Source organism: Histoplasma capsulatum, assembly GCF_000150115.1.
Source record: "Histoplasma capsulatum G186AR genomic scaffold supercont2.9, whole genome shotgun sequence".
In the NCBI taxonomy this organism is placed as follows: domain Eukaryota; kingdom Fungi; phylum Ascomycota; class Eurotiomycetes; order Onygenales; family Ajellomycetaceae; genus Histoplasma; species Histoplasma capsulatum.
Window position 1 is genome coordinate 1,061,096 of NW_025544809.1, and position 25,817 is coordinate 1,086,912.

Genomic DNA, 25,817 nt, shown 5'->3' on the forward strand with positions numbered 1-25,817 from the left:
GCTGCTGGCAGTGCCAAGACACAGCATCTTCAGCAACTTGTTCTCGTTATCTCCGTTCTTAAACTACTGGTAGAACCTAAAACATTCAACACGATATCTCTTCGATATTCATCCCTATTACTATGCTGCTCGCTTTGCTACCATGTTTTGCTGGCGATCAAAGCTACCCGCCCCACGCCCCATGTTAAGTACTAGGGCGGCATCGTTAAGATCACACCCTTGGACAAGGAAGAACTTGAACTCACGAATCACTCCTCTCCGCCGGAAGGCGCTGAACGTCCCTGGTCGACGAAATCCACCCCCTCCTCCATCCCATGGAGACTTGACGAAAAATTCGCAATCTGGACCTGAAAATGCCAGCGCCGCGCCAGCACAAGAATCGGTTTCCGCGACTCTGCGGAATACCAACCCGGAAGATAATACACTTCTCGCACCCGTTCACATTCCAGAAGACCCAAATGCAGTTCTCAAGGAAAATCACCCGGCCGCGGGGCTCCTGGCAAACTCCGGCTTGGTTGTTCAGAGGCAGTTAGAGATGATGAATGTGCTTCTGTACGTCAGCATTTTAACTTTCACTGATACCTTCTCTACTAGGGGCGACGCTTTGCTGATGTGATACAGTGGTTTCGAACAAGCGAATCGGTATACCATACTGGATGCGCAAGGGAACCATGTTGGTTACATAGCTGAGCAGGACAATGGAATGGGCAGTATGCTCGCTCGTCAGTGGCTTCGAACACATCGCTCGTTTGTCACTCATGTCTTCGATAAACATCAAAATGAAGTCCTACGTGTATGTGGATTGCCTTTGAGAATGGTTGCGTATATTGATTTTTCTAACTATTATCACCAGTTCCACCGGCCATTTGTCTGGGTCAACAGCCGAATCCGAGTCTACGACCCGCTAAACCTAGCCTCTTCGTCACATTCATCTTCAGCAGCTGTGCAAACTAACGGTTCGTGGCCCCTGATTAAACCTTTCGAAGGCGATTCCACAAGAATATCCTCCCTCGACCTCGCAGATATGCGCGTGATTGGCGAAACACATTCCCAGTGGGCTCTCCTGCGACGGAAATACAATCTCTTCCTCTTACATCCAAATCCAACTCCGGAAACCAATCTCCTCACAAAACGCGTTCCTTTATCTCAAGCACATCTTTCCAAATCTCAACAATTACAAGTTGCCAGCACCTATGAACCCGGAACAGCCGGCGAGTTCGGCCAATTTGCCTACGTCGACGAACCTTTCCTGTCATGGGATTTCTCTCTCCGATCCGCAGATTCACGGCTGATAGGATCCGTCAACCGCAACTTCGTCGGTTTCGCTCGGGAATTATTTACGGATACTGGTATGTATGCGCTGCGGATGGACGCTGCGGCTCTAGCGGAAGAGCGAGAAAAGGGACACGTCATCTCCCAGACGCATAAAGATTCACACCCCTTGTATGATGGCAGTGACAGAAGCGGGATGACCCTGGATCAACGTGCCGTCATGCTTGCCACTGCCGTTACAATTGACTTCGATTATTTCAGCCGCCATAGCTCTTCTGGTGGGTTTTGGCCCGTTCCATTTTTCGGCTCGAGTGGGGCATCAGTTGAAGGAGGTGCAGCTGGAGGTGCTGTTGAAGGTGCTGCTGCGGAAGGTGCTGCAGGCGCTATCGGGAGAGGTGTCGCTGGGGCCGGAACAATTGCTGGATACGAAGCTATGCAAAGGCGTGCATCTGCTGATAATAATCAGCAGCAGCCACATGAAGAACAGCAATCGGAAGAATACCCCCCACCACAGCAAGGGGACTACCAAGATGAAGAGGTATGGGGAGAGAATGGACAGGATTGGTGGAATAGAGATGGTGAAGGCTCGTCTGGTGCCAATAGAGGAAACGGAGGGTGGGACCAGGAAGGCGGAGGTGGTGGTGATGGCGATGGCGATGAATGGGATGATTTCTTCTGAATCTATTATGCTGCACCCGACGGATTTTGTATATAATGTTTGTTTTTTTATATATCCCCTTTAAATATCATCTTTTTAGAGCGGCGCACTGGTGCGGGTGGAAACTGAATCCAAAGACCAGACTATGGATGTATGTAACAAGTATATACCGATATTTCTCTCCATATCTTTTGTCATCAGATTTACTGTTATATAGTGTTTCTTGGTGCAATGCTAGCTTAATACGAATTAATTATTCACGTTGATATATCCTAGTATGTATATTTTTTCGTTGGTCATTATTGCCCTAGGTGTCTGGCTCTTGTTTGTTGTCCGCCCAGAAATTCCCCGGACGAGTAAATACTTCCAACCTGGCAGCAAATAGCCACATCTCAGCTCTATTGACTAGAACTTGTACAACATATACTGGCCCTCGTATACTCTCGTTTTCTCTTTCTGGATACCCCCGAAATACCCAATATAACGTCTTGTCCCAAGGCAATCTTTCCGGCACCTCTCGAAGAACCCCCGCTCACCTCAAAACGCCAACAGCCAACCGCCACCCACCACGAACACCACATACCAAATCGAACTCTTTCCCTCGCAGCCCGCACACCTACTCAAAAGGCCTAAGAGGCGTATCACGAAAGTATACGATAATGGCGACCTCTGTCGCCCAAAAGCGACTTTTCCACGAATACAAGCTCCTCTCCACAAATCCACCAGACGGCATAACCGCCGGCCCCGTCAATGAAGATGACATGTTCCACTGGGAGGCGCTGATCCAGGGCCCTGAGGGCACACCTTTTGAAGGCGGCGTGTTTGCTGCTGAGCTCAAGTTCCCCAAGGATTATCCGCTCAGTCCGCCCACGATGAAATTTCTGGGCGGCGGGGTGTGGCATCCGAATGGTATGTAATAGCCAATAATAACAAACAAGGGTGATAGTAGACGGTGGTCTATCAGTTTCCCTGCTTGTATAATGATGCGGTGTGGCGAGCACCGGATAAGATGTTACAATGGACTTTATTGTACTGTACAAAATGACTGACTATGTTCTCTTTTCCTCCCTGGCTTATTTGCAGTGTATCCCAACGGCGCTGTATGCATCTCCATCCTACATCCCCCAGGAGACGACCCGAACCACTACGAGCACGCCTCAGAGCGCTGGAGCCCCATCCAATCCGTCGAGAAGATTCTTATTTCGGTCATGAGTATGCTTGCGGAGCCGAACGATGAGAGTCCGGCGAATGTGGAGGCAGCGAAGATGTGGCGGGATAAGAGGGACGAGTATGAGAAGAGGGTTCGTAGTGAGGTTAGAAGGAGTTTAGGGCTTTGAGTTTTAATAGGGGCACGCGGCTGGGAATGCGCTGAAGGATCAAGGACTGGATGGGGTGGTTTTATATAGTATAAGTAATTTTGGCTCTTTTGTCTTTTTCTTCTGAGGGGAGCGCTGGATGGTTGGTGATATTGGTTTTTTTTGATATGATTTGTTTTTTTTTTTGTTTTTTTTTTTTTTTTTGTTTTTAATTTTTTTTTATAGGGGTTTGTTTCATCGGGCGTTCATTTTAGGGATTGGATTTGTTCTTATGAAGCGTTATGGTAAACTCATGTCTATAGCAACCGTTTCGTTTTTCCCCTACTTCTCTCATGAAATTCATGGTAGTGCGCTTAGACCAGCTCATGAACAACGGCAGAAGCAACTCCATCTCTAGAGACCGTTTGAGATGCATTCAGATCAATGTCTGCAGCTTATGGTCTAGCCATGTCTCAATGCCCCCTTCCCGTTCGTACAACATCTCAATCTCCGCCTTCACATTGGTCATAAGCATATGCTGCAGCTCCCGCCTCCAGGTCGGTTCCGGCCCATCCTCTGCGAAAACCGGGCTCCGCCCTAACATGTCCTGGGCCTTCTTCCTATCCCTCGAGGTCAGCGGTATTAGAGCATCATCGCCCTGTATTTCAAGGCTTGAAGGAACTAGTTCTGACGCCTGCAGACCGAGCCACTGCACATTATGGACTGCAAGATTGGTGTTATCATGTGCTTGCGCTCTTGAGCCGTATTTATAGGTTGACATGATAGCCATGCCGTCTGGGTCACCATCCACAAGCATGAATATAGGAGGTTGACGGAATGGCAGTGCTCCTGATGCTGATGGTGGGACTCGGGATAATAAATGGAGAAACGCACGGGTGCTGATGTCTGGATACCCCTTCCCCTGGACATCGTTTCGATATCAGATTACCCACGGTTGATTGAGGAGAAAAATATGGAATTCTAGGGGATTATATCCTACCGTGATAAGAATTCCTGATCCTGCAGCAGATGTTGTATGGTAGTTAACAGCGGCCAAACGGTGGAATGTGGCCTTCCATGTGCCATTTGTTAGTAGCAGAACTCGCTTGGAAGCTTGTGGCCTGAGCTGCATAACGGATTTCAAACTGTAGTTTACCTCTTTTTCAATCACCAGGATCCATCTAATAGTTGAGGTATCGATTTTCTTAACCGTTTCGACCCGGGGAACGAGCATACCCTGTATACATGTCAATAACAAATAGGAAAGAGTCCGGCAGGAGTAGCAAAGCAACCTCAGCATGAACGGCCAAATCGATCATGGAATCGTCATTTAGTGTGACATTGAAGGTTCCAACCACAACCCCTTTTGCTGCTGCTGCCTTTTTACAACAAGTTAGAAAGAATACCTTGGCGTCTTGCGAGATAATGAGATATCCCAGTTCACAGTACCACGTGTAATGCTGTCCTGTCGACACCAATCGTACAAGCAATGTCGTCGATGCATCGATCCACCACACTCTGGGACCCAAAGCATACCGGGTCAAGATAATAGATATCCCGCTTCGAGCTAATGAAGTCGCCTCGGATGGCCTCTGATATATGGCCAAGGATCCGCAAGAGAACCGCTGGGTGATACGAAAGGAATGAAATATTAAACTCGTGAAAATATGTGAACAGAGCACAGCATCGGGTCGGGAGAAACGCACCAAAGCGCCAGGCCTCCTGTGCAGTTTTACCTGGCCATGAATAAGTGCATGAAGGTTCGGTAGTGTCACGTTGCAAAGCTCCTGTTTCCGGATTCAGCGAGAAGTGGGAATGATTCGAGCGTCGTTTTAGAGTGATTGATGGGCATCCGTCAACTCCCATTAGCTCATCGATGAGCGAATCCAGGAGCTGTGAAACAAAATTGCGAACTTTGTCCTCTGGGATTCCATTTTCATTACCAGGGCTCGTGTTAGTGCTTTGGCAAGGGATGTTGGGGGGCGTGCTCAAGGTTGGTGCCTCCGACATCACTTGGATAAAACGATATATATTTAGATATGTTCGTGGAATCGGGAGATATCACTTGACTTCAAAATAGAAGATGTTTAGATGATTTGCTCAGAGTCGTAGAAGATGGACAGTCAGGGTATTGCTAACAGACTAAAGCATTAGGAATGGCACCTCCTGGAGGGGAGTAAATGGACATATCTCCTAACAATTCAATATACAGGTATAGCAAATTGGCCAATCATAGTAGGACCCTCAAGGTAAAAGAGAGTATGGCCTCTTAAGAAACGTGGTGATCTGAGTGAAGATTTCGAGATGAGGTTGCTGTGATAGACTGATTGCAAACAGGGGTTGTCTGGTTATGTCATCGTCATTCACAATCTTCTTCACATGTGAACGCTGGAGGAAACAAACTAAAGGACTTAAGTTCCCGGTCTGCCAGGCACCCGCTGTCCACCCACTATATAGGAATAGTGGCCGGGGCCGTGGAGATTTCAAAGCGTCACTATATCTTAGTTCTTGAACTCTCCGAACACCCAGGGAAAATGGCTTTCAGGGATTGGCTTGAAGACATGTGATTTCCGAACGACACTCCGCCAAGAAAACGTTGGGCTTGGAACAAAATTCAGGCAACTCAATGCATTCAGGTGTTGGCTTGGAGGTCTTCTTGTCTCTCATATCATAACACTGATTCTGAGTGCTTCAGCTAGTGAGTTGCTTGTTCGGAGGGAACTTGAATATTATCGCCGCCCGATGCTGCGGCAAAGATGTCCAGGACCAGGCCTGCCATGAATGGTAACAACCGCACCCTCGACACTGATGAAAAAACCGACTATTCAAGATGGAGACTGCGCGATGACCGTGGTCGACAAACGTGGCATTACTTGAAGACTGACGAGGAATTGAAGGCGTGGCCGCAGACTGTTGCGGACAAGTACTTTCTTGGGCTTCCCACCGTTCGTCAAAAATTTCATTCCCCTCCCCGTCCATCATCATGTATTGATAGATTTTAAATATCATAGGGCCTTCCTGACCTACCTCCCGCGAAAAGGCCGCTGGACGCTGCGTCCAATGGCCTTTCTTTCCTTTCAAAACTTCAACTCGAGCCTGGAAATTGGGGTTGCGAGTACGGAGGGCCCATGTTTCTTCTGCCAGGCCTGATCGTCACCTGGTACGTTACGAACACTCCGATTCTTCCTGAGTACGCAGTCGAAATCAAGCGATACTTATTCGCACGGCAACACCCGGAAGATGGTGGTTGGGGTCTACATATCGAGGCTCACAGCTCGGTATTTGGCACCTGTATGAACTACACAGCACTTCGAATCCTGGGTGCTAGCCCGGAAGACCCTAGGATGATTAAGGCCCGTGGCATGCTGCATAAGCTAGGTGGTGCCTTGTACGCTCCTCATTGGGCAAAATTTTGGCTTAGTGTCTTGGGAGTCATGGAATGGGAGGCTGTTAATCCCGTTCCACCTGAACTCTGGTTTGTGTGCCATTAAGCCCCCAACTGCTGATTCGCTTGAACTCTAATTTCTCCCATGCCAGGTTGCTTCCGGACTGGGTTCCATTCGCGCCATGGAGATGGTGGATCCATATGCGTCAAGTATTCCTTCCCATGACCTATGTATATTCAAAGAAATTCAGCCACCCAGTGGACGATTTCACTCGACAGCTGAGAGAGGAAATTTACACTCAACCATATGCATCCATTAATTTTCATTCTTATCGTGGTGCTATAGCTGATGCCGATAACTATTACCCAAAGCACTGGCTCCTAAACGTGCTTTTCTGGGTGCTAGCAAATGTCTGGAGTGTAATCCGATGGCCCTCCTTGGTCAAGCGCGCAGAGGACTGGGTGTGGGAGTTGATTACAATGGAAGATCGAAACACGGATTATGCCGGCCTAGGACCCGTGAACGCACCAATGAACACCCTTTGTTGTTATATACATGACGGACCCGGGAGTTATACCTTCCGTCGACATCTTGACCGGTTGCACGACTACATGTGGATGAAAAATGAAGGTATGCTCATGAACGGTACGAATGGAGTGCAAGTCTGGGATACAGCATTCATCGTCCAGGCGATCGATGTCGCGGGCTTTGCGGATGCTCCAGAATGGCGTCCCATGCTCCTCAAAGCATTGGAATTTTTGGAGGATCATCAAATGACAGAAAATGTTGCTCAACAAGACCGCTGCTACCGCCATCGGACTAAGGGTGCGTGGCCCTTCAGTAACAAAACACAGGGATATACTGTAAGCGACTGTACTGCAGAAGGCCTTCGTGCTGCACTTCAGCTGCAGAAAGTCCATGGTTTCCCCCCGTTGATTTCCGATGCGAGACTGAAGGATGCCGTGGATACCCTCATTTCCATGCAGAACAAGACCGGGGGTTTCACAGAATATGAGACAACTCGAGGATCCCAGTACCTTGAGTGGCTCAATGCCGCAGAAGTATTCGGTGGCATCATGATAGGATACGATTATCCCGAATGCACGACCGCTGTCCTTACCGCTCTGTCGTTTTTCAGCAAATTTTTCCCAGATTACCGCGCCGACGATATCAAGAGAGTAAAATCCAAAGCAGTGGGCTACATTCGCCGGTCACAGCGCTCTGACGGGAGCTGGTATGGTAGCTGGGGTGTCTGTTTCACATATGCAGCTATGTTTGCTCTGGAGAGTCTTGCACATGTTGGCGAAACATACGAAACTAGCGAGCGGGTTCGCCGCGGCTGCAAATTTCTAGTGGACAGACAAATGGACGACGGTGGCTGGGGAGAGTCGTATCTCAGTTCTGAGAAAAAAGTCTACACGCACTACGAAACATCACAAGTTGTCCAGACTTCTTGGGCATGTCTTGCGCTGATGGAAGCAGATTATCCGAACAAGGATGTTCTCAAAAGGGCAATGAAGCTGATTATGACAAAACAAGAAGCAAATGGGGAGTGGTCGCAAAATGGAATCGAGGGTGTGTTCAATCAGTCATGGTATGTTGTGTTATTTTCAAAAAGAAAAGAGGGGCGATGAATAATGCTAACGGTTGTCTAGCATGATATCCTATCCTAATTACAAACTTTACTGGACAGTACGGGCATTAGGCCTATACGCAAGGAAATTCGGCAACGAAGAAATCCTTTAGCTTAACCGGATATAGTCAAACATAGGGCGACACGGGTTTTATTTAGTAGGACCGGCGATTGTTTCCTCTTCAAACTAATAATAATAATATTAATTCTTTTCCTTTCGGTTCTATGGATGATGAAGAATGAATGCTTTAGACCCGGAAGCTGTCACGTGTTTTTAACTGTATCTAACATCTGGAGCTGATTCCGATCTCAAACCATCAATTGAATGAAGTCAGCCAATGTCAAATTTTAAGTCGCTCACCCTAACGCACTTCTGATGTACTCGCCATTTATTTCCTCAAGAGCAATTTTTTAAGAGTACAAAAGCGGGCGGAAATAACCACTTAGCCTGTGTAACCTTGCACCAACGCACCAGCAACTCTCCCACTCCAAACTCTTCCCCCCACTACACCTAACCCCAAACTCCATCATAAGGGTTGCCAACTCAAAATGGATGAGGCCCAACGAGGTGCCAAGGCTCTTGCAGCCTCAAATTTCCCAGCGGCAATCGAGCACTATACGCGCGCCCTGATCGTCAACCCACACGCCGCAGACTACTACATCAAACGCTCGACGGCATACTCGCGCCTCCGCTCGGAGGACGGGGGCTCCAACGGCCAGGAAGCTCTCCGCGATGCCGAGATGGCCGTGGCACTGGGTCTGCAGCGTGCGAGACGGGAACAGATACTGGCGGGCCAAATGCGCCGAGCCATTGCGCTTTTCCAGCTTGGAAGATATGGAGATGCGGATTTTGTGTTTAAAGTCGTCAGGGGTAAAGTTGGGCCGAGCGCCGTAAATACCATGGAGTCGGCGATGGTGGCGAATAGTGGCAGCGCTACTTCTGCGACTGCAACTAGTAAAGAACTGGATATTTGGGAACTCAAGGTAGGGAATTGGATGAGAAAGTTGGAGAAAGATGATGAACGGTTGCGCGTGACTGTTCAGGAATTCCCCGATATCAGGGTGCCGGAGGAAGCGAAGTTGAAGGAAATTTTCCGCAAGCAGCTGGAGGAGAATGTCGGGATGGCTGTGGGGAATACGGGCGCAGAAGAAGAATCTGTAAACAACGGGAAGAATGTGTCTGCGTTGGGAAATACGGCACGAGAAGGGTCACAGCGGACGTCGACAGCACCGCCTGGAGCGAATCCACAAGCTCCCGTTGTGACCAGCGTTCGGCATGAGTGGTATCAGACGCACGACACCGTAGTCGTAACCTTGTACGCGAAGGGCGTCCCAAAAGAAAAGGCTGATATTGATATCCAGGAAGACTCCGTATGTACATGTACAACGCGTGGCTACATCTTCACCACAGATATCGAATCTAATCTGCTAACAATTCGAAGGTCTCTGTAGCATTCCCTATGGCCTCTGGATCAGACTTCTCTTTCAATCTTGAGCCCCTATTTTCACTCGTCGATTCAACCGCCTCCAAAGCAACTGTGATGTCTACAAAAATAGAAATAATTCTTCGCAAGAAACAGCCAGGTCAAAAATGGGGCGCCCTAGAAGCTACATCTACATCCCAGCCAGCAACAACCAGCAGTAAAGGAAATAGCAGCCCTACTATACCACCGGCCACAAAGGTATCACCACAACCGAGCACCACAACACCATCTACAGACCATACCCCCTCGTACCCTACCTCATCCCGCAATGGCCCAAAGGATTGGGATAAAGTGGCCTCCTCCTTGACGAAGAAAAGCAAGAAGAAGGAATCCAAGGGCAAAGAGAAAGAAGAATCGTCCACTAGCGCCGACAAGGATGCCAAGGAAGAGGTGGACGATGAAGATGAAGGTGTCGAATCCGATACTTCAGAGTACGGAACCGGAGATCCGGTTGATGCTTTTTTCAAGAAGTTGTACGCCAAGGCGGACCCTGACACGCGCCGGGCTATGGTGAAGAGCTACTATGAGAGCGAGGGGACGGCGCTTAGTACGAATTGGAGTGAGGTGAGGAAAGGCAAGGTGGAGGTTAAGCCGCCCTCTGATGATTGAATTGAATGAATGGAATGGTTGGTTGGGTGATCAATTCTTCCGCCTTTTTTTGTCTTGGCCTTCAAAGGAGCTGTTTTCTAGCTTGGATTCAACCGACACTATAGCTGCGAGGGATATGAACTAGGGAGAGAGGGGAGCTTTACGGGAGGAGAGGGATCGGCTTTGGGTTCAAGCTGGTCAGAAAGATACCCTTGAGGCTGAAGAGATAGCTACACAGCGAAGTTGAAATAATTTTAACGACGAATGCGATTTCAGTTGTTAGCTCACGATCCACGGGCAGTAGTTTCCCTGTTCCTTTTCACTTTGCCTTATCTTTTGATTGTATGATTCTAACGCTGGAAATAGCGATCTCTATCAAGGAACTGACTCAATTTCAAAACAACTAACGTTTTTTGTTCATCCTCTATCGTGTTCTTCGCTGCCCTCGCCACTTGGTCGATGCATCCCATTTCACCATTCACTACAGCAAAAGCAACGACCTTTGAAATGCGGGTAGCTTTCGTGTGACTCTCTCATGGAAATGCACCGCCACGGGCTATTTTATATCACAAGTCTTTACATCTCCACAGAGAGTGTCTAGAAAAAGAAGCCACTTTTTAGCTCTTTCAATTAGTTTTTGCTTCTCAATAGGATATTTGGCATATTATTGTCTTTTTATATCTTTATAGGAAACTGATTACCATACAGTGTGGTGAGCCGCATGATTGCCCACCAAGCGCCCCATAATAAAAACTAGTAGTAAAGGGAGTTTGCAGTGCAGCGCCTGCGTTTTCTAAGCTATGACTGTCAAACATCCTGAGAATACCCTGGTAATAATACTTGCCAGACGGCAGAAAATCTTATTGCATCACTAAGTAGATAGCTAAGGCGACCTGCCACACATTTTAATTATCGGCTTTCTTCGAATATTTCATTCATTGTTTCGAAGTATATCTCGTTCCTTGGCACCGAGCCGAGGCTGACGTAGCCTTATAGGGCTGGAACACAATGACTAAGCAGAGTTATCTCGAATAGTTAACTATTGAGGGAATTGGGTTGGGTGATTCGTACCCTCTTATCATACCACCACGGCGCTGGTGGTGATCGAGCTCTTTTGCCCTAGTGGCCTAATATTAACTATTTGATGTCTATCGATGGCATGGATATCTATTGAGATATAATTATCCAGCAATGATATGAAGCTCCAGTACTAACACTAATATCAATACCTAGCAATATATACTATTGCTGATATCGCTATCTAGCAATATCTGCTTTATTCATGTTGTTCTCCAATGTCACATCTTAGTATATGCATATGTAACTGGTTGTAGCAAGCGCGAAGCATGCTTGTTTAGTTATATAAAAGAGCTATATTGATATTGACTAATCTCTGGTCACAACGTATGCCGTGGGAAACAGAGATTTAACCACTCTCTGCTTCTCTCCCCTCATCTAACCGTTGAGCAAGCACTTGGCAGGGCCATTCGCCTTTCACCTTAAAACTTTCAAATCGCTTAAACCCCTGAGACTCGTAGTATTGAACCAATTTGCCATCGCCGCCTGCATAGCAATCCACCCGTAACAGTAAGGCTCCAGCTTTGTTGGCAACATCACGGGCGTGTTCTAAAAGGCGAGTGCCTATCTTGCTGCCGGCGTATCGTCGATCCGTGACTAGCAATCGTACGTAAAGCTCAGGCTCAGAGACAGGGGCCACATAAGACATTTTCTCCCCGAGAGCAAGCGCTCCTACAATGACCCTCGGAGCTCCGCCGTTCTCGGTTGGAGAGTTGATATTGAAGTGTCGATCTTGGCCCGGTATGGGAGTGTCACCAGCATCCTTGACCGCGAGCCAAAGACCTTGCCCTGTTGTTGCGAGTTCTCTGAATTGCTCAACTCGTTGCAAATTCTCGGAAAACAATGCTGTCCCCCATTGCCCAGTTCTGCCTTGCGATTCCAGCCATTTCACTGCCATGTCGAGAAGATGAAGGACCGCTGGACCATCGTCAACCGTTCCTCGTACAATAGCCAGGTCGTGGACTTCCGTGTAATTTGTGCTGAAAAATTTTAGTGTATATGAACAGCAGGTCTTGCACCTCTACGGTTCACAAAATATTGTCTCCCTTTTTTTTTTTTTTTCCATCTATCTGTGTGTTTAGACTGATGCTTCACAGAATAGTTAATACTTACTTTGATGCCATTTATTCAAGGTGTTTTGATTTGAAGAGAGATGTTGAATATTCTCTATACACTGAATTGAAAAAGTTGAGAAAAATTTAGGAGAATATCATTTGCTGTGATATTAATATGAGATCAAAGATGAGTATTGAGTGCAAAATTATGACTCTTGCTTCATCTGTAAAACTGTTGACACTGTTGCCTGATTTTCTTTTCCTAGCTCGCTAGTGTAAGAGCTAGCTTTTTTCGGACCTTTCTCTCTTTTTCTCTCTTTTTCTCTTGGACATGCATGCTTTCTCTTCATCGTCACATTATGCCACTTCGTAAAAAAATGGAACTTACAACTAAGTATGGCGGAATACATTAAAAATCAAGAAAGGCCTTTCTTCACCTTTTTCCCCCCGCAAATTTTCATCATCTCAATAGGCCTACGCTTCTTCCTCGGACTTTGCATTTCCACACGCACATCACTTCCACGCGTCTTTCTTTTCAAGGGAGACTCCAAGTGCTTATCGATCAGCTCATCTTCAAGGAATGCATGGCGCACGTATACATCAATGGGCGGCCGTAAAGGGTGTGTATCCACGATCCAGTGCTCTTCGGAAAACAGTCGACGGATCCAGCTCTCGTTCACCTTCATCATTTCAAAGTTCCAAGCACTGCTGTGGATGCAGATCCCGCGAATTTGAAGTAAATGATTTTCTGCTGTGCAGATCGGATGGATTCGACCTCCGAATGCACGCGTTTCCCAACCAGTACCAGCTTCACGACATGTGATTCCAGGAGGAGTGTCGAACGGCTCACCGTCAGGACGTAGTTTGCCTCCATGAATACATCGGAATTCCAGTATATGGGCTAATTCATGGCATAGCAATACTGCTAGGAAGAAGAGACCGGCGAGTTTTTGACTGTCTCGGCACCCCGGATCCCTGAGAAGGCGAATGAGATTGTAGTCTAAGACGATCAAATCTGATGCAGCGTTGGGGCGTAGAGATGTTTCCGCGAAAGAGCGGAAGTTCAGTTTCATCTCGGGATCGAAGTCAATGTCAGGCATCAAGCTTTTGACCCGACTGATAACTTCATCCTTTGATAGCTCAAGTTCTCCATCTGAATCAAGCCACCCTTCTGTTGGGTTACGGTGCTGACGCCGGACAAATATTCGGAATGACTCCCAACGTTGGATTATAATTCGCGAGGCGAGGAGGAGGGCTGGTTCGATTAGTGTGTAAGCGGTATCAGCGACACGAGTTTTTTTGAGGAGAATTGGAAATATAGCTCGTGGGAATAGATTTTCAATTTCAAGACTGCAAAAGTCATGAGGGTAATCACTGTAGTCTTCGAGGATAAAGTCTTGATCACGGAAAGCGAATGACGTGTGCTCGGTATGCGTGTTTGCCATATTGGACGTAGAGATCTATTCTTGAGACCTCAAGTGACTTAGGTTAACCGCTAAAGGTTGGTTTAGCTCAAGCGTGATTTGGCAGTTTCTTGATTCGCATTTCAGTCATGTCGCATGGTGATGAACACTTCAAATAATGAATCTGAGATGCGGATTCGATGATGTTTCGATGACTTAGAAACAAGCTTTAAGGCAGTTAGTGTTAGGCCACTGGGGCAAAAGCGCTCTCTCACACCAGCGACGAACCAATCCAAACCCCCAAACAATTAGAAGGGTTCTTATGTATGTACTGTACATAAGCCTAAAGCTCCATCAGCAAGGATCAGAAACAAGAATTGAAGAATTAGTTATATTATTTTAATTCCTTGATTGATTGATTATCCTCAGTGTAAAAACAAAAGAAAACAAAGGAATCTCCCTTTTAAAGAAATAAAAACAAACAAGTTCACAAAAGGGAGGAAGTAATGAGGGTAAACTGAAGGACCAGCAAGGAAGGAAGGATTCTGTTTAAGGAATCAAACTCACTTCCCTTCGAGGCTGATGCTTTGGAAGCAAGCAATTTCGACCGAAAGACCTCTCGACACGGTTTATGCCCGCCATAGTAAAAAAGAACCCACATCACAAAGATACGATGTATCGCTCAATTGCAGTTTGTCTTGGAGGGATTGTCACGGTTTGGACGACGTCGGTACATAAAACAGGACCTTAAAATCCCCGAAATTATCAAAATGTAGTATTATAAAACGGTGACCTACGAATTTTTTTCTCTATCTATGAAATATTTCCTTTATTGCTCATTAGCCATGCCTCATGCGCCTTTTTCTGTCTTTCCCAATCTTTCCTCAGTTTCTTGCTTCTGCTCTTTGTAATCTCTTCTCCAGCTGCGTCTCTGGTCGGCAGCCCATCCTCGTCCCAAGCACTGTACTCACTGTTCCGGAATAGATCGAAGTGGCTGATTCTGCCCTTCTCAGCTTTCTTTAGTGCCTCCTTCTCTTTGTTTTCTTTTTCTATTTGCTTTTGGAGAGCCCGAGCCGCCTTCTCCTCACGTGTCTGGATTAGTTCTCTGCTGATTGGACGAACGAGGGCGGGTTGGTTATCACGGTCCTCAAGGTAGATTCCAAGGTCAAATAGGTCTACGTCACGAACGCGGTCGCAGAGAGTAAGGATTTCCTTTGAAATAGAGTTAGTTTTCTCCAGGGAGGATATCTTCGTGGAAAAATCCAATAGGACATTCTTGTAAATTCCCGCCTCCGCTTCGGCCACCCCTGAGTTTCGCTGAATTGCTGCGGTCCCTATTTCAACAATGGACTTTAAGGTATCCTCTGATATTCCGTCCTTCGCTCTGGCGGCTTCCCGAAGAGAATCCCGCATTGTAGACAAAGGATAGAGATAAGGTTTTGCAGCATCTGGGATATCAATGCCTGACCAGCCAATTTCAGTTGGGGTTGGCGGAGCGCTACCATTAAGACCGAATACGTTGACCATTGAAGTAACCCACATGGCAGCCTCCTGGATGTGCTTGGTTGGTATCGTGGATTTATCAGCGATGTTATATTTGGATATAAGCTCGGATATTGCATACATCGCACCAGCAGTGTTAAACGAATCACACAAGCTTTGATGAACAGCATCCTGTGCGGATTCAAGGGCGACGGCTAAAGTGTTATCTGCTGAACCCGGAGCAACGTCTGGCTGTCCCACTACGTCTCTGGATTTGATGAAAAAGTTGTTCACTTTTTCTTCCCAGGCATTCCCAGCATTGATGAGGTCCTCGGTGATTTCAATTCCATCCTTCCATGCACTTAATAGGAACACTATTCGAAGGCTTCTAGGTGTCCAGTCCCCTTTATCCAGAGCCTCCCGGATTGTAGTGAAGTTTTTGAGCGATTTCGACATCTTCGAGCCCTGAATAGAAAGATGTCCCATATGTAGGAAGTAATTAACCCAATGGCCGTGAGCGCAGGTTTCATGCCAGTAAGCTTCACTTTGAGCCAGCTCGTTGTCATGATGTGGAAATGCCAGATCTATTCCACCGGAATGGATATCCATCTGCTTCCCAAGCTTGGCAGATGCCATCGCTGAGCATTCGATATGCCAACCAGGGCGGCCATCACCCCAGGGGCTTGGCCAGCTAGGCTCGCCAGCTTTTGACGCTTTCCAAAGAGCGAAGTCTGCAGCAGAACGCTTTTCCATTGTCTTTTTTGTTAGAGCTCCTTCTCCCTCCGCATGAAGTTTCGTATCATGCCGATTCCAGGGCTCCAATCTGGCATAACTATTCCCCGCAGCCTCGAAGGCGGTAATATCAAAATAAACAGATCCATCAGAAGTAACATAGCCGAATTTATGCTTGACAATTCTTTCAACGAAGCTTACAATCTCTGGCATGTATTCTGTTACTCGGGTGACAGTGTCTGGGTCTAAGACGTTTAGATCCCGAACATCCTGCATAAAGCGATCCTCGTACTTCTTCGTTAATTTGGTGAAGATTGAACGGTCTTCTCCACGTATGGACGATCCATGAATTGAATCAAGGTATTCTAGGAGTACATCCTGGACATCATTATAGAATGTTTCGCTTAGGATGCTTTCCTTCGTAGACGATACTTTTGTGAGTGCATTCGCTGCAGATGACGCGGTTTTTATTTTCATTTTCAACTTCGCTTCTTCATCCCCAGGCTTTTCGCTTCCATCAAGAGCTGCGCCATTCAGGATGGCAGCGTACACCTTTTCTGCCTCCTCCCCATAGCGCTCGGGGGCTAGTCTAGCCTCAAGGAGTGGAAGGTTCCGTTCTAGGAAAGCGGCGAATGCCGAGCGAACTATCTTAGTAACTTCATCATCAATTATGGGATGTGAATTTACAAATTCGGTAAAAAAGTGATGTTGTCGGCCTCTGGTAATAATCTGGCGCTTGTATTAGTCCTGGGGTTGATCAGAGAAGGTGATTTCCCCACACAGACAGACACACAGACAGACACACACCTTATCATCCACATCTGTGATATTCATAATAAACTCAACATCGAATTTAAAATAATCGCGCATTATTCGCCGTAGAATATCGTTGGTGACATAGTTTCTGGCATGGCCTAGATGCGCATCATCGTAGACTGTCGGCCCACAGGCATACCAAGTAACTTTTCGGCCAATGGGATCAAGAGGAACGAATGGGACTTTCGATCGGGTAAGAGAGTTGTAAATCTTCAAGGGAGGTAGACGCGAAGCGGATTCAGGGTGCAGCTGGGGCTGGTTCCATGGCGGTTGCTGGCGAGCGGTTGACATCGTTGTGATTCGAATTGGGCTGCTGGTCAAACAGAATAGGGTAGGGCGTGCTTTGGCTGGGTCAAAGAAGCTGGACAAGCAACCTGTGCGAATAAAGAGCCTCATAAATGGGAGATGCGCATAAGAGTAGCGATCGGGAGAATAAGAAGGAGAGAAGAGGAAGGGAATAAAGGAGTGAGACGAGGGGCAGACGAGGGGCGGAGGCGTGGGTCAATCAGTCAAATCCATGCGTGTGTCTGCATTGCATTTGGTGATGCGGGGAGCCCGAAGCAGCAATCCTGCCCTAAACCCTATTTGGCCAGATGCTGTAGTTTTTTCTTTTTTCAACATTCCCTGTTTGGCGGACATTGTACGGGGTATGCAAGACAAAGATGCTAATTTGAACTATATTTTCCATTTTCACTTGAGAAACAGATATTTTGGCATCTCTTCAATCCCATTGGATTCCACCAGCATGCCGTCCCCGTTCCTTACGCCTGGTCCCACGGCGAAGGCGGATTCTCTGGCGGTGCTGCATCTGCGGCGAAACCTTTTGATCCCCACGGTCCTCAAGACTCACGATGACGAAAATCTTGGCTATGATGAAGGGAAAGTAACCAACACCCGCTTCGGCTCGTTTCCACACAGTACATTGATTGGGCAGCCTTGGGGCTCGCAGATTGTTGCATCCAAGGTCGACACTGGCTCGCGGGGACGCAAACTATCCCAGAAGCAGCCGCCCTCATTGAAGCGAAAAGCAGATGAAATGGACACATCTGAGGCCAATGATGATGATTCGATACCTACAGCACCGAGAACTGCTGTGGCTGCATCCAGCGGTTTCATTCACCTTCTCCCTCCCACACCCGAGTCTTGGACAGCTTCCCTCCCCCACCGAACGCAGGTCGTATATACCCCCGATTACAGCTACATATTACACCGCATACGTGCTAGACCTGGATGTAGACTTATAGAGGCAGGCGCAGGCAGTGGATCATTCACACATGCGGCCGCGCGGGCGGTGTTTAATGGGTACCCGTCACCTGCAGAACCCCCAAGCAACAAACATCTCGGGAAAGTCTACAGCTTCGAGTTCCATGCGCAGCGGGCGTCGAAGATTCGCGAAGAGATTCGCGATCACGGGCTAGATGGTATCGTCGACGTGAGCTACCGGGACGTCTACAACGAGGGATTTTTGGTAGGCGAGCCTCTCAAAGACGAATCCCCTAGAGCCAATGCCATATTCCTGGACCTCCCCGCGCCATGGCTCGCGCTGAAACACCTCGTTCGAGAACCCACTGACGGATCTCCATCTCCCCTCGACCCATCGTTGCCAGTACATATCTGCACATTCTCACCTTGCCTGGAACAAGTCCAGCGGACCATCAGCGCGCTGCGTCAACACGACTGGGTATCTATATCGATGGTTGAAGTAAATCATCGCCAAATTGAGGTGCGGAGAGAACGTTACGGAATTGAAGGTGGTGGGGGTCGAGGCACGATCCCCGGTCCCCGAAATGTGGAAGAATCAGTAACTAGGCTTCGAGATATTGGGGAACGTGGAAAAGCTTTCCATGCTAGCCAGGCACAAAGTGAGGTGGAAAGCGCTCAAGCTACCGCTTCAAACAACGAAACAGAAAATGACAACTGCAAGGGCGGTGATGGTGACGGTAACCGTGAGAGCAGCAAAGAAGGTACAGAAATAGTCGACCCAGAGGGTAGCGACAAGAATGATCCATCGTCTTCAGTAATATCAGGCGTATTAAAATTAAAACAACCAACCACTTCAGTACAGCCATTGGTGCCAGTGTACAAGCAAGGCAATCTCATACATCGCAGCGAGCCCGATCTCAAGACTCACACGTCCTATCTTGTCTTTGCCATTTTGCCCGTTACATGGTCTGAAGAGGAAGAACAACGGTGTCGAGATAAGTGGCCAAGCGTTACGAAGTCGCGCGCTGTAGATGGGGCATCAGTGTATCCGAAGAGCAAGAAGCAGATGAAACGGGAAGAGAAAGCTGAGAGGAAGACGGCTAAGAAAGCGGAGGAGGAATAATTGTAATGTTCCCGGTGAATGAATTGTACAAATTATATCCCAGTTTTCATGGAGTCTCCAGCCTCTTTAGGATTTTTTCTATATTGCCACCCATGATCCCTTGATGGCTTGACATTGCCAATTAGGGACGATTGTATATTGCTCAAATCAAGGGGTTGAAGACGCTCAAGGTGCCTCACCCCTGAATGAGGATGTAGGAATGGGCACGGTATCTTACATCGAATATCTTAATCGACACTCTCGGCACAGCTTGCTCTCTGTGCGACAGTTTGCTTGAATATGCATGTAATACGAGACGGAGAGCTTATGTGCATTGAATACATGTCCTGTGGACAAAACGGAACAGTCCTAATCATCTTTCAATGAACATAATCAAGGAATCATAAACCAAAAACATACTAGAAGCATTTAATATCTGTCATTATTCTCATGGCATAAACATCAAACGTTCAAAGATCTATCTACAAGCACGCTTAGAAGCCAAAAATTCTTAAGTTGTTCATGGTATAAGAAAGGCAAAAGCAGGTCTGGGATAAACGATCGATAAACGTGGGGTAGCGCTGAACAATGATCTGGCGGTGATGGGTTCCGAGAAAAGAAGTTCGCCCGGGGTGTGGAGAGTTTACACGGAATCTGTCGGAAGGTGAATAACATTGTCCGTGCAGGTGTTAAGATCTGTTGCTACAGTCCATTTTCATTCTTGAATTTGTCCCACGCTTCATTTAATGCACTGAATACAGCACCAGCAATCATTTTCTGCTCCGTGGTTGCGTTAACCGGGATCTGTAGGGGCACATACAAAAGGGATAGTTAGTAAAACCTATATTCTAGATATCCACGAACTGCAGACTTCGTAAAAAGGAAAACGAAAGTAGGAGGGAAGGGAGGAAGGGAAGGGGAGACAAACCTTATCCGGGTGCACCTTGGCAATCCCCTTCATATAGTGGATTTTAACCTTGTTGGGTAGAATCAACTCAGCCATACTAATCGTCTTCCACGCAGCTTCTGGCCACAAAACAGTGTCCAAACTTGCCAAAAGCGCTCGCAGATTATCCTGCTTCCCCGACTTCCATGCGGTTATACGAGCCTCCACAGAATCAGACAGGGCGAATTTTTCGTTATCAGCTCGATCTGCCGCCTCATTTGCTGCGCGGAGACGAGAAACCGCTTCTGCTGGCTTGGACTGCTGTCCAATCGGCCTAGCCGCTGGAGTAACTGGTTTTCTGGGTTTTACGGGACCCGTGGACGTCACCGGCGTTGATGTATGGGGAGTTGGCTGGTTCATACCAGCCGCCTTCTCACACCTATTTCGTCCCTGGATGCTAGTGCTGCCTCCGTGGCCTGATTCAACCGCATCTCGCCAGATCTTAGCGGCGTCAGACCACCGTTCAAGTTGCTCTAGCGCTTCGGCTTTCCTCATCAATGCTTTACCAAAAACCTCTTTCATGTCTTTGCTAGGCTCCCCCTTCGCTAAGTCGATCTTTTCCGACTCTCCTCTGGAAGGGCCAATGATTGCCATGGCAGTATCTGCGTCGGCGATCGCCGATTTGGGTTCGCCAATTTTAAGCCCGGTGAGCGCACGGTTACATAGAATGACTGCCGTGAGGGGGTGCTTTTCCGGTAGGTGAGAAAGGGCAGTGGAATATGCCGTATGCGCAGAAGCATAGTCGCCACGTTTAAAGGCTTCGGAACCTTTCTGACGTGAGCTATGGGAGGACGCAAGCGCAGAAGAAGAAATCTGAGGAATTTCACGTGGAGGTGCTCTAGGACGCACTGGCAGTGGCTTGGAAGTCTGGACTTGACGTGTTTGGGGATGAGGCGATGTCGTTGCAGGTCGTGCAGGTTGGTTCACTGTGTTAGGTGTATCGAACAAGTTAGGCTGAGATTCCGAAGCTGTCGGTGTTGGAGCTGCTTTCCGTCTCCTTGCTGGGCTAACGTATGCTTGGGCGGCTTGCTCTTCAGCGTTCACACGAGTGAGCCGAGTTCGAGGGCCTTCCCTAATTTGCGGTTGAGTATCCCTTTGCACCGGAGCGCGTGGTGAACGGCTTCGGAGAAGATCTGGGTTGGAAATGGGATAAGACTCTTCCCTCCGCCTGGGTGACTTGGTAGGCCTTGCACCAGATTCAAGCAGCAACGCTTCATCTGTGAAGTTGCCCTGGTGTGGAGGGCCATTGCCTCGCGCTCCTGAACGCGTTGTTTCCGAGGCAGTTGATGAGGATTCTCGCATCCAGCGAGGTTGATTTGAATCAGACGGGCCATTAAACTCCTGGACAGCTTGTTGCATCTTTTTCGTTCCGCTCTTCCAAAGGGAATTGGCTGATTTGAAGAGGGTATTACGTAATTCTGCTGCCAACGCTGCCGGGTCCTTGTCCAGTCTGGAAGGACTTGGGCTATGTGCATGATTGCTTGAGGAGCGAGAGCTTTCGTTCTGCATCCATGCGGGTACACTGTTGTCTCGCCGCTCAGGAGATCTGCCACCAGAACTCCGTTCACGGCTTCTATTTTGATGCTGATCTTTGCTCAGTCCCCGATTTTTCGCCTTTTGTTTTGCCTCCTCGTGAGCTTGGTTTAGGAGCCAGCCAACGGCAGCCTGGACATCAATTCCAGACTCTGTCGCAGCAAGGGCCTCTTGAGCCTTGTCCGCAGGAAATCCCATGTCTACTAATTCAGCAATGTACTTATCTTCAGTGGAAACGGGTGGAGAAGGCTTTTCGGGAGCCTCTTTCGGTGATAATACTTCAACTTTTTGTTTCTGTGTAAACTCGGACACCGGTTTCCCAAGTGAACCTAGAATGTCATCGTCGACGGTCTGGGGCGTGAGATTTTGTGATGTAGCCTTGAGTTTGAGGTCCCGCAAACCGAATGGGTCATCATCATCAGGAATCTTCAAGCTTTGATGTGTAGCCTGCACATCATTCGATCCGAGTTGTAAACTTGACGTATTATTACTAGAGGATCCACTGTGAACGGGTATAGGGAAGTTTGTGGAGGCGTCAACTGGTGCAGATGCATTGAAGGCAGCCAACAGATCATCTTCATCACCAGAAGGGCGACGTTGTCCCAAGAACGTATGCGCGCCTGCGGGGGATGCTGAAGTCCGCGGCTTTTCGAAATTGTCCCAGAATTGTGTATTGCTTCCCCCATATTGGGTCTCTAAGTTCGCCCTTTTCACTTCTTCCTTCCGTGCTCTCTGTTCTGCCAACTGCTTCTGTTGTTCGAGCAATGAAAGCGTTTTTCCAGAGTTGGCAGAGTTAAATGAGACTAGATTCGCAAAACTGTCATTGGCCGGAGTAGTTGCTTTTGAAGGTGGCTTCGAACGCACCGAAGGACCAAAAGTTAACGGAGTAGATCGTCCTGACATAGGAGGTGTAGGCCTTAACTCAGAGAACCTTGATGGAGGCGCGGATCCAACCGGGGATGATCTTCTCGCTTCAGACCCTGAGGAGGGTGTCCAGTTGAGCCCCGATAGGTCATCCATGTGGTTTTGGTTGGAGTTGATTTTGACCCTCGGAGTTGTTCGCCGTTATTGAGGCGGAGAAGAAGCTTGATATGTAGCTGAGGTCATTTCCTTCTCCAGGTGCTCATTTAGGTCACTATTTGGATTGTTCAAGTTAACTGATGCGCCACATAAGATATGAAACTCATACACTCAATCTCCACAATCGCTGAACTAACCTTATTCATCACATGCCTCGAGTAAGAGAAAATGAACGACTATCTATAGAACCCTGTGGTAAACTTGTAATGATGGAATAAAAGGGATCGTGCAGCACTAAGTCATGTGATATGTATATTTGTTGGAGGTCCCACATGTTGGTCCTAAGCTACCTATTACGGACTAGCGTACCGCACATATATACGCCCAATACAACCACTGAGACGTCCAACATATATTATTAGATAGATCATACCTCTCTGACACGGAATTTAGTTCGTCCGATTATGTTTCCTGCAATAACTGACACAGCACGCGAGGGGGCAGGCGAGAGTGGAATGTGAGCAATTTGTGAATCCTTATACTCACGATACTAGGTGACTTCTGTTCATTAAACAATTCTGCCAAAAACAAAGTATGGGATTTGGCTGATTGTTGAAAGATTTGAAACAGTACGAGTAGTAAAGTTTGTGGTAGAATAGTTGAGCAGTTGAATTGCTTGAAATTGTAGAAACGTGAGATCATCACTAGAAAACCAAATCAGGTTTCATAAAAATTTGGTTAGATTTCCCCCGAGCTACCTTCACCATACCACCGGCCTTTCCGAAACCAACTTCCTGCAAGTCCCATTCGCAGCTTAGATTCCAAAGACGGTTGGAAGCGATACATATGTGATGGATAAAAAGAAATAGGGGATAAAACCTATATCCCTCAGGAATTGAAAACGCCACGGCCTAGCCCTAGATTTCCAAGGAATGACGGATATCTTCAAACAAGGTTCTCGGACCGATTTTCTCGGATCAAGAATGCCATACCTGCCGCTTGCACGACAGCGGCAAAGGATGGAGAACTGAGCTTCGGCCATGTCTAATCAGCATTGACTGTGAACTGGAATTGTGTGCCAGACTCGGGCCTGGCTCAGGAGCACGATGGGTTGAATGAGTGAACTGTCAAATATGCCCGAACGAGGGAAAAATTCCAGTAAATAGGGGGATATTTTCGCAGGGAAGTTTCACTGTCCTTCACCTAACGAGGACTAATATGGTTTGTTTTTCTCGCCTTCTCCCCCTTTTTCATATTTTCTCTTAGTGATCGCATTTGATGACGATGCTGCCAGTCATAACGTTGAATTTCAATGAGTATCGTTTTCCATTTGGTGCATAGCCTGCCTTACTGGATTTTCCGTAGTTGTGCGTCAATTTTTGTTTTCCTCGTTGGGGTGTTCAATAGAGGACGTATTATAGGTATCTCCCTTTTATTCGAGACACCATTTCTCCGAGATCACTCTACACGTTTGCATCCGATCCCTCTGAACTTCTGGTCCCTGGCTCATCAGGAATCCCGTAAACCGTTCGGATCTTCGTGGTTGCTCCGAGTCTGGTTATGAAGTGTATCGACGAGAGATTTAGCGCGAGTTAAAATGAACATTTCATTGCTTTTTGATGATAAGTAGTATCTTTCGCTCCCATTCAACCATTTGTCTGGCTGAAGTCTGTTGTGTATCCGTCTCTTCATTCAACCCCACAATACGGTTGGGGTTTTCATTTCGAAGCCATTGATGGGGTGCGGGCGCGAGTGCCGCGGTGTGCCCATATTTTACCTGGATGAGCACAGATATCACGGCGGCAGCTTGTACCTTCCAGGGCCTTGAGTGTGGGAAAGTCAGCCCTACTACCACCCTTCCTCGTTATCGCCCATAATCTGCAGTGGCCGATTTGAAGGTAGATGGCGAAGATAATCCGCAGCAAGTGAATGATAGACGTGCAAGTAAGAAGTCCTGCTGTAGGTGAAATAGGAATATTCTTGATAATCTGTGGCTGTTTTCGACGTAGGCGCACCATCATGAGAGCAGGATGCTGGGCAGAACATGGCGTATATCAATTAGGACCAAGCTGACTCACCCAACATCAAGAGCGCAGTGAGGATGTATCCTGCCGAGACGATTCAGCGTCCCAACAGGCCAGCCCCATGTCGACCTTGGAACCTCGACGCTACCGTGTCAGTGGAGCAAAACAGGGCACCCGCCTAGTGGCCCCAGCTCCACGGCGGTGGGGAAGGACATGAGTGGTAGGCATCTCCCGCCGCGCTACGGAAAAGCTGCTGTCAACCCCGCTAGACAGGTTAGCAATTACAGCTAGAGGCAATTTGGGCGCAGTTAGCGAGAGAAAGCACTCCAATTGGCGCGGAGTCACGGATTGACAGAGACAAAGCAACCCGGCTTTTGCTCCTGGTTTTCATTTTGATGGAAAATTTTTTGGTGGCCGTCTTTCCCCGTGTGGGCGAGTGGGTGAAATGACGAAGCTACGTGAGATGTTTACGTCTTGTTGACAGTGAAAAAGACATTGAACTCAATCAAGGTGGGAAGATGCAAAATAGACTGATTGGCAAGTCTTTGAAACCAAAATGAGCGCAGATTGGCCTCTGCATCTTTCTTCCCAATTTCGATATGCAACGTCACAGTCAGCGCTAGAAAAATATGTAGGTAACTCACCGTAACTGCCAGGCGGAAAATCAAACGCTCAAAATGCATGTCCAACTCGGGACACAACAGCAGGCTCAACATCGTTAGCCTGGACAAACCGCCGAAAATGTCTGGAATCTTCTCACCAGCTGGTTTTGTGTCTTTGAAACGTAAAAAATACCTTCGAAAGTTGTCCAACCTAACCAACGTGTAGTTGAACGCCGAATTTCAATACTGGGTGCACCATAGTAAGGCTCACTGGGTACAGAAACCCCTTGAAGCAACCAATAACACCTTTCCAGAATGCATGGATGGAGCGGCATGTGCCAACGATCGCCAGTTTCAAGGTTATGGGATCAGCAACTTGTAGTAGATTTTGCATCGTTGCGGTGAGGCTCGAAGGGCACACGAACGAACCGCTGCCAGCCTCAACACAAAATGTGCCTAAGGAAAACCAAGCACCAAAATTATGCAAGAGAATATTCTAAGAGAAG

General features: G+C 47.7%; 11 protein-coding genes across 11 annotated transcripts; 5 read left to right on the top strand and 6 right to left on the bottom strand.

Moving 5' to 3' along the window:
- Positions 1–113: 113 nt before the first annotated feature.
- On the top strand, positions 114–1,951 carry HCBG_06588 (uncharacterized protein; the record flags this gene model as incomplete). The annotated part of the gene is made up of 3 exons (XM_045433637.1): positions 114–552; positions 622–793; positions 854–1,951. 3 exons carry the CDS (start codon positions 182–184, stop codon positions 1,949–1,951), a joined length of 1,641 nt encoding a protein of 546 aa, XP_045285950.1.
- Positions 1,952–2,589: 638 nt separating this feature from the next.
- On the top strand, positions 2,590–3,267 carry HCBG_06589 (ubiquitin-conjugating enzyme; the record flags this gene model as incomplete). Its single annotated transcript, XM_045433638.1, has 2 exons — positions 2,590–2,839; positions 3,014–3,267. The coding sequence occupies 2 exons, from the start codon at positions 2,590–2,592 to the stop codon at positions 3,265–3,267; spliced, it is 504 nt and encodes a 167-aa protein (XP_045285951.1).
- A 394-nt stretch (positions 3,268–3,661) lies between these two features.
- Positions 3,662–5,235, bottom strand: HCBG_06590 (meiotic recombination protein spo11; the record flags this gene model as incomplete). Its single annotated transcript, XM_045433639.1, has 3 exons — positions 3,662–4,147; positions 4,518–4,604; positions 4,675–5,235. 3 exons carry the CDS (start codon positions 5,233–5,235, stop codon positions 3,662–3,664), a joined length of 1,134 nt encoding a protein of 377 aa, XP_045285952.1.
- Positions 5,236–5,981: 746 nt separating this feature from the next.
- On the top strand, positions 5,982–8,471 carry HCBG_06591 (oxidosqualene:lanosterol cyclase; the record flags this gene model as incomplete). Its single annotated transcript, XM_045433640.1, has 4 exons — positions 5,982–6,170; positions 6,237–6,700; positions 6,763–8,205; positions 8,267–8,471. 4 exons carry the CDS (start codon positions 5,982–5,984, stop codon positions 8,355–8,357), a joined length of 2,187 nt encoding a protein of 728 aa, XP_045285953.1.
- A 322-nt stretch (positions 8,472–8,793) lies between these two features.
- On the top strand, positions 8,794–10,732 carry HCBG_06592 (co-chaperone SGT1; the record flags this gene model as incomplete). Its single annotated transcript, XM_045433641.1, has 2 exons — positions 8,794–9,615; positions 9,687–10,732. 2 exons carry the CDS (start codon positions 8,794–8,796, stop codon positions 10,335–10,337), a joined length of 1,473 nt encoding a protein of 490 aa, XP_045285954.1.
- Positions 10,733–11,251: 519 nt separating this feature from the next.
- Positions 11,252–12,517, bottom strand: HCBG_06593 (uncharacterized protein; the record flags this gene model as incomplete). Its single annotated transcript, XM_045433642.1, has 4 exons — positions 11,252–11,328; positions 11,401–11,435; positions 11,777–12,373; positions 12,507–12,517. The coding sequence occupies 4 exons, from the start codon at positions 12,515–12,517 to the stop codon at positions 11,252–11,254; spliced, it is 720 nt and encodes a 239-aa protein (XP_045285955.1).
- A 347-nt stretch (positions 12,518–12,864) lies between these two features.
- Positions 12,865–14,026, bottom strand: HCBG_06594 (uncharacterized protein; the record flags this gene model as incomplete). Its single annotated transcript, XM_045433643.1, has 1 exon — positions 12,865–14,026. The coding sequence occupies one exon, from the start codon at positions 13,891–13,893 to the stop codon at positions 12,865–12,867; it is 1,029 nt and encodes a 342-aa protein (XP_045285956.1).
- Positions 14,027–14,664: 638 nt separating this feature from the next.
- HCBG_06595 (cysteinyl-tRNA synthetase) lies at positions 14,665–17,172 on the bottom strand (the record flags this gene model as incomplete). Its single annotated transcript, XM_045433644.1, has 2 exons — positions 14,665–16,783; positions 16,871–17,172. 2 exons carry the CDS (start codon positions 17,170–17,172, stop codon positions 14,665–14,667), a joined length of 2,421 nt encoding a protein of 806 aa, XP_045285957.1.
- Positions 17,173–17,626: 454 nt separating this feature from the next.
- Positions 17,627–19,256, top strand: HCBG_06596 (tRNA 1-methyladenosine methyltransferase subunit GCD14; the record flags this gene model as incomplete). Its single annotated transcript, XM_045433645.1, has 1 exon — positions 17,627–19,256. The coding sequence occupies one exon, from the start codon at positions 17,627–17,629 to the stop codon at positions 19,205–19,207; it is 1,581 nt and encodes a 526-aa protein (XP_045285958.1).
- Positions 19,257–19,607: 351 nt separating this feature from the next.
- HCBG_06597 (UBA/TS-N domain-containing protein) lies at positions 19,608–22,685 on the bottom strand (the record flags this gene model as incomplete). Its single annotated transcript, XM_045433646.1, has 2 exons — positions 19,608–19,990; positions 20,115–22,685. The coding sequence occupies 2 exons, from the start codon at positions 22,683–22,685 to the stop codon at positions 19,889–19,891; spliced, it is 2,673 nt and encodes an 890-aa protein (XP_045285959.1).
- A 1,606-nt stretch (positions 22,686–24,291) lies between these two features.
- On the bottom strand, positions 24,292–25,705 carry HCBG_06598 (uncharacterized protein; the record flags this gene model as incomplete). Its single annotated transcript, XM_045433647.1, has 5 exons — positions 24,292–24,508; positions 24,764–24,838; positions 24,907–24,962; positions 25,354–25,472; positions 25,528–25,705. The coding sequence occupies 5 exons, from the start codon at positions 25,703–25,705 to the stop codon at positions 24,292–24,294; spliced, it is 645 nt and encodes a 214-aa protein (XP_045285960.1).
- Between the last annotated feature and the right edge of the window lie 112 nt (positions 25,706–25,817).